This window comes from Colobus angolensis, unplaced genomic scaffold (assembly GCF_000951035.1).
Source record: "Colobus angolensis palliatus isolate OR3802 unplaced genomic scaffold, Cang.pa_1.0 Scaffold9, whole genome shotgun sequence".
Taxonomy (NCBI): Eukaryota; Metazoa; Chordata; class Mammalia; order Primates; family Cercopithecidae; genus Colobus; species Colobus angolensis.
In genome coordinates, this window is record NW_012122931.1 from 6855456 (window position 1) to 6862450 (window position 6995).

Sequence of the window (6995 nt, forward strand, 5' to 3'; positions counted from 1 at the left end):
GACACCGCCCCTGGCCCGGAGTGATTTTTTTAGTGAACAAAGTTGCCTAACAATGGAACTGGTTCTGGTAATGTGCTCCCGTCACTATATGTGATTAGGGCATGTGTCAGGGAATCTAGAGGTTTCACTAGAAACCTCTAAAACCCCTTGGACTTGTGATATTCATTGACTCTATTATATGGTAACAATAAGAAGTATAATGTATTGAGGCGTCACTCTGTACTAGGCATTGTTTTAAGCTTCCCCCAAGTACAATCCTCATTGATACCACCACAGTCCTGTGAGATGGGTCCTGTTTTCATTTCACAAGAGAGAAAACTGAGGCTCAGTGTTGACATTTAGTAACATGGCCTGGATTCAGTAGGCCCTTAACTACTCTGGATCCTTCCCCTAGATTCCTCTTAATCTATAGAAGTGTAAACACTTCTGGCTCATTCCTACATTTATTCTTTCAATAGTTCTTTCCTGAGCAGCCAGTGAGTTGACGCAGCCAGGTTCTGCCTTAAGGAGCTCACAGCCTCCATTTTCCTCCAGGGACTCTTCTTCAGTAGAGCTGGGCAGGGAAGCCCACAGTCTGGACCTTCAGTGTTACGCCAGTCTTCTTAGAGCCTCTCACTGGCAGACTGATGATAGGCAGAGTAAGAGGCATCTTGGGCTGCCGTTTGGATCCCAGGGCACTGAGAATACAGTTCAGGGTCCCAGATTCCATGACAGGGAAGCCTGAGAGTCTAGCCTGATGCTAGTTTGGGCTCCATGAGGCTCTATTCTGAGAATGAGGTCAACATGCAGCCCAAAGCCATCCTGGGGTGGCATTTAGTTGAGAAAATGGACCTTGTTTGTTTCTTTCCAGTATGTGGACCAGCATTCACCCATCTCAAGATTGGCATGGGACATCGGCTGGATACCCAGGCTTCTGGAGTACTTGGTAGGTGATGTGAGAAGCCTGGGGATACAGTGATAAGGCTTGAGAAAAGATCCCGGAGCTACCAGGAGCCCAGTCCACTTCTTACCTGGCACCCACGTCCCACCACTCCTCTCCTGCCCTGATTCCTGCCCCAAGGCTGATCAGCTGGGGAGTGGATAGGTGGACAGAGGTAATCATAGGTTAATATCACAGTCACCTACTTTTATTCAGTGATTCTCACACATGATGTAGTTCGAGGCCCTTTATGCACATTTATTTGCCACAACAACTTTATTAGGTAGATACTGTATGATTTTGTGGAAGAACAAAGTAGGAGTTAGGTGACTTGTTCTGTGTTCCGTGGCCAGTGAATACCCCTGGTCTGGACAGGGAAAACCATCATTGCATCATGGGGCAGCCAGGCACGTGACTTTGGGCCCAATGGCCAGGGCCTGCATGTGGCTGGGGCTGGACACACAAAGCCCTAGTCATGAGCCATCTGTGTCCCCAGGGTCAGGTGGTGCCTACATCCTCCAGCCGCGACAGTCACAGTCCCCTTGTCTTGCTTCCTGAGACACAGGCAGACAGACATGATCTCACGCCCCCTCTCCCTGTTCTGTCTCCCCACGAGTGAATGCAGGGTCATTCTCTCCCTCAGCCAGAGGGAGAAACAGACCAGGAGAAAGGCAGGAAGTGACCACAGTGGCCACTGTTTGTTGGACTCTTCCTCTGTGCTGACTGCACAGCACCCACAGGAATCAGTATTTTTTTTTTTCCCGAGACAGAGTGTTGCTCTGTCTCCCAGCTGGAGTGCAATGGCGCGATCTCGGCTCACTGGAACCTCTGCCTCCTGGGTTCAAGCAGTTCTCCTGCCTCAGCCTCTCGAGTAGGTGGAATTACAGGTGCCTGCCACCACACCTGGCTATTTTTTTTTTTTTTTTTAAGACTGAGTCTCACTCTTGTTGCCCAAGCTGGAGTGCAGTGGCATGATCTTGGCACCACACCTGGCTGATTTTGTATTTTTAGTAGAGATGGGGTTTCTCCATATTGGCCAGGCTGGTCTTGAACTCCTGACCTCAGGTGATCCGCCTGCCTCAGCCTCCCAAAGTTCTGGGATTATAGGCGTGAGCCACTGCGCCTGGCCTTCAGACAGTATTTTTACCCCCATTTTGCTGATGGGGAGCTTGATGCTCAAAGAGGCTACCGGTTATGCTTAGAGCTGCCCCTGATTTGAGTGCAGGTTTGTGTGACTAGGCCAGGGATCTCTTCCTTTGAGGTGTCAGAGTCCCCTGGGGAGCTTGGCAAGGATCCTAGGCCCCCTCCAATCATGAGTCAGATTCAGTGCATATGGGTAAGGCCTAGCAATCTGCATGTGATGCATACCCAGAGGGGCGCATTTGCCCCCTATAGAAGATCTTCTTGCCTTCCTGCTGCCTTTGGCAGCATCAGAAAAGGGAGTATTCTGATGGTGGGGGTAGGGGTGGGGATATTTAGGGGAATGGGAAGGGGGTCCCAGGTGTGAGATGAGGCTGGCTGCTTTTCAGTGCTCGGCGTGGGACATGGATGCAGGCTCCTCACCGATATGTACGATGCTCATCTCACCAAGGTATGAGGGTCTGGGTACAGCCCTGCTTCTCCCTTGGTCCTTTCCTGGGGGTCACCAGCAGGATTCTGACGCTTAGAGGATTCTGTGGGGGAGCACCCAAGCCATCACCAAGCATTTTTTTAATGATCGTACGCTGCGCAGGGGCTGTAATGATGATAATAACTACTGGCGTTAGTGTATGCCGACCACTCTGTGCTGAGCACTGTATGTGGATTCCCTTAGGGAAGCCTCACAGCCTCCCTGTAAAGTGGAATCTGTTGTTAGCCCCATTTCACAGACGAGAGAACTGAGGCTCAAAGAGGAGATGTCACTTACCCAGGTCACGTAGTTGTTAGGGCTTTAAGAGCGGGCATTTGAACCTAGGTCTCTCCAACACCAGAGCTTGATCATGATGCCATTCCATATTCTGTCCCAAGACTGAGAGGTAGATGTCAGCATCCTGCCCACAAGGGGCTTACCATCCAGAGGTGGGGTTGGGGCTCTGGAGCCTGATACCACAAAGTATGTGCGTAGGTGCCACGTTATGGGTCCCACATTTTTAGTGGTTAAGAGCACAAATTCTGGAGCCAAATGACTTCAGTTTGAACCCCAGCTTCTGCCACTCTGACAGCTTTGTGTCCTTGGGTGGATTACCTAATTAATATCTGTGTTTCTGTTTCCTCATCTGTAAAATGGAAATGAGGGCCAGGTGTGGTGGCTCATACCCGTAATCCCAGTACTTTGGGAGGCTGAGGCAGGAGGATTGCTTGAGCCCAGGAATTTGAGGCCAGTCTGAGCAACATAGCAAGACTCCATCTCTGTTTAAAAAATTGTTTTAGGCCGGATGCCGTGTCTCAAGCCTGTAATCCCAGCACTTTGGGAGGCTGAGATGGCCAGATCACGAGGTCAGGAGATCGAGACCATCCTGGCTAACACGGTGAAACCCCGTCTATACTGAAAAATACAAATAAGTAGCCGGGCGTGGTGGCGGGTGCCTGTAGTCCCAGCTACTGGGGAGGCTGAAGCAGGAGAATGGCGTGAACCCGGGAGGCGGAGGTTGCAGTGAGCCGAGATTGCACCACTGCACTCCAGCCTGGGTGACAGAGCGAGACTCCGTAACCAAAACAAAACAGAAAAAGAACTTTTGAACTCAAGGAAATGATGGATACTGGGGTGTACTTGAGGTAGGGCAGGGTAGACAGAGGGAAAGAAGCAGAAAAGGTAACTATTGGGTACTGGGCTTAATACCTGGGTGATGAAATAATCTATATAACAAACCTCCATGACACATGTTTACCTATGTAGCAAACCTTCACATGTACCCCCGAACCTAAAATAAAAGTTAAAAAGCGACCCGGCACGGTGGCTCACACCTGTAATCCCAGCACTTTAGGAGGCCAAGGCAGGCGGATCACGAGGTCAGGAGATCGAGACCATACTGGCTAACACGGTGAAATCCCGTCTCTACTAAAAATACAAAATATCAGCCGGGCGTGGTGGCAGGTGCCTGTAGTCCAGCTACTCAGGAGGCTGAGGCAGGAGAATGGCGTGAACCCGGGAGGCGGAGCTTGCAGTGAGCCAAGATCGCGCCATTGCACTCCAGCCTGGGTCAACAACAACAACAACAAAAAAAGTTAAAAAGAGATAATGCCCTTACAATGCTGAGTCACGTGTATCTTTCTGAGAAGAAGGTCCAGAGCTTTCATGAGAATCTCAAAGGACTCCCAACCACCCCACAAGGGGGATCCCTCCAAAATGTCCTGTCTGCATGTTCCAGGGATGGGGCTGGCTTGAGGGGAAGGAGTTTGCTTTGACCAATCCTCAGCAGGTACCTGTGCACTGACAACTACCTGCCTTTTTCCAGATCACGTGACAAGAGAGAAGCTGGACCGCATTCTGGCCATGATCCAAGGCTCCCATCAGAAGGCCCTGGTGATGTGAGTGGGGCCCTCAGTGAGGTAGTGGGAGAGCAGTAAGTGCCCTTGGCTCCCATAGGCTCCCCCAAACCTGGGGCAGATTCCTTGGATCTTGTTTTTAGAGGCCAGAACCAGACGGGAGCTACTTGTTTCTTTCTTGGCATTAAGAAATGGTTCTGTGTGCCAGGTCTTGGGTTAGCCAATGGGAGGCCAAGAAGAGCAAAAGAACCCAGCTGTCCTGCTGAGATAATACGATTTAATGGCAAGGAAACCATCATCGGAGCACAGAGCCCAAGAGCAAGAGCAGCCAAGGAATTAAGAACTTGGGCTCTGGAGCCAGCTTGCCTGGGTTTCCTGACTCTGCCAGGCATCTGGTGATGAAGGAGGGCAGGAAAGGTGGCTGGAGGGGCCACAGTGGCAGGGCACACAAAGCAAATGAGGAACTTACAGAGAGGCACCTTTCCTGTGGGGGAAAGGGTAGGTGGTCTCCCCAGCTGCAGCCCCCTCCTGATCTGCAGGTACTCCAACCTCGACCTGAAGACCCAGGAAGCCTATGAGATGGCTGTGAGAGGCCTGATCCGGCCCATGAACAAGTCCCCGATGCTGATAACCGGCATCCGATGCCTCCACTTTGCACCTCCGGAATTCCTCTTAGGTAGGTTGGCCAAGGAAGTTGGAGCAGTGAGATGGGGCCCCTGGATTTCGGAGTCACTCAGGAATGCTCTTGCAGAGGTCACTGTTGTCTGGCTCAGCTGAGGCCAGCACATGCCGGCCCTGATCTCTGCAGGCCAAGGTATCAGGCGCCGACTTCCTTCCCAGCCCTGGCCTGGACTTGGCTGATGACAGAGCTAACAGAACAAAAGCTCTCCTATCTCTTGCCAAGTCACCCTTGGAAGCCAGACCTTACCAAGCAAAGGTTATATTTAGTGGTTCATTTCCAAAGCTGCCCGTGTTTGAAGCTGTGAGGGCTCCATCAGACACAACTCTTACCTCCCCAGTCCCACCCAGCTCAGGCCCCTCTTATCTGTGTTCCTTTTGTCTCTCGCTGCCCCTGCAGAGAGAGCATAACATGTTGGTCATGTTAATGCCTGCTCCTCTGCTTGAGCACTGAATTCTCTGTTATTAAGCACTTTCTATAAATGATCTTTTTTACTCCCCATAACTGCCATTTTACAGATAAGGAAACCAAGTCTCAGTAAAAGGCAGGTTGTAACCTGGGCAACATGGCGAGACCCTGTCTCTACAAAAAATAAAAAATTAGCCGGTTGTGATGGCTCAGAACTGTAGTCCTGGCTACTCCGGAGGCTGAGGCAGGAGGATCATGTGAGCCTAGGAGGTCGAGGCTGCAGTGATCTGTGATCACACCATTGCACTCCAGCCTGGGTGATGGAATGAGACCCCGTTGCCAAAAAAAGGCAGATTCCGACTTAGCAGGTCCCAGTGGGGCCTGAGGTTCTGCAAGTCTAACATTTCAGGTGGCACCCACAGGGCAGGTCCAGTGAATAGCACAATCTGGAGAGCTAAGGGGTCTTGCTAAGGTTGTTACACACCTAGGAAGTATCCAAGGGGTGTGGGTTCACAACCACACGCTAGAGGCTGTGCTCTCACTACCATGTCTGTCATTGTGTGTCCCTGGCAGAGGTGCAGTGCATGCATGAGACGCAGAAAGAGCTGCGAAAGTTGGTTCATGAAATCGGCCTGGAGCTAAAGACCACCGCTGTCTGCTCCCAAGTGCGGCGCACGCGCGACGGCTTCTTCACACTCGACAGTGCCCTCCTGAGGACCCAGTGGGACCTGCGCAATATCCAGGATGCTATCCGGGCTGCTGCCCCCCAGGTAGCTGCAGAGCTGGAGAAGAGCTTGGCCCGGCGGCTGGACACCAAGCAGCTCCCCAGTCCAGGATGGTCCTGGGAATCCCAGGGCCCGAGCTCTACCTTCGGGCTGGAGAGGGGTGCGGGGCACTGAATGCCCAGGCAGCTGCTGGGGCAGTGGATGGATAAATAGAAGAGCTGCTATGAGCTCGACCTGATAGCTGTGCAGAAAGTGAGAGCAGGAGCACCTTTTCTACGTGTGACACGAAACTCAAGCTGTAACAGAAAGATCAATGGACTTGACCTAACTGAAAAGGAAAAAAACTTCTGTATGGAGGAAAAGACAGTAAACAAATGACAGACTGATAGAAAGTATTGGCAGGCCAGGCATGGTGGCGGGCACTTGTAATCCCAGCTACTCCCAAGGCGGAGGCAGGAGAATTGCTTGAGCCCAGGAGTTTAAGGTTGTAGTGTGCTAGGCGGTGCCTGTGAATAGCCACTGCACTCTAGTCTACGGAACATATGAGATTCCCCCAAATCTCAAAAAAAAAAAAAAAATTCCCAATAAACTATGTGCCCGTTAAAATTAAATATTTTTTAAAAATTGTGTTTGCAGTGTCATTAACCAAGGACATATCCACAATATACAGAGAGCCCTTAGAAAGCAAGAAAACAGGCCGGGCACGGTGGCTCACACCTGTAATCCCAGCACTTTGGGAGGCCGAGGTGGGCGGATCACGAGGTCAGGAGATCGAGACCATCCTAGCTAACACGGTGAA

General features: G+C 51.2%; 1 protein-coding gene across 1 annotated transcript in view; it reads left to right on the plus strand.

Annotated features, from left to right (window-relative positions):
- Positions 1 to 6824, plus strand: part of TRUB2 (TruB pseudouridine (psi) synthase family member 2) — a 10995-nt gene extending 4171 nt beyond the window's left edge. The window contains exons 3-8 of the mRNA XM_011931454.1: positions 851 to 925; positions 2449 to 2510; positions 2587 to 2680; positions 4318 to 4426; positions 4924 to 5060; positions 6045 to 6824. Of these exons, the coding sequence (XP_011786844.1) occupies positions 851 to 925; positions 2449 to 2510; positions 2587 to 2680; positions 4318 to 4426; positions 4924 to 5060; positions 6045 to 6370 (803 nt within the window). The 3' untranslated portion in view covers positions 6371 to 6824. The remainder of the gene's footprint in view (positions 1 to 850; positions 926 to 2448; positions 2511 to 2586; positions 2681 to 4317; positions 4427 to 4923; positions 5061 to 6044) is intronic.
- Positions 6825 to 6995: the final 171 nt, after the last annotated feature.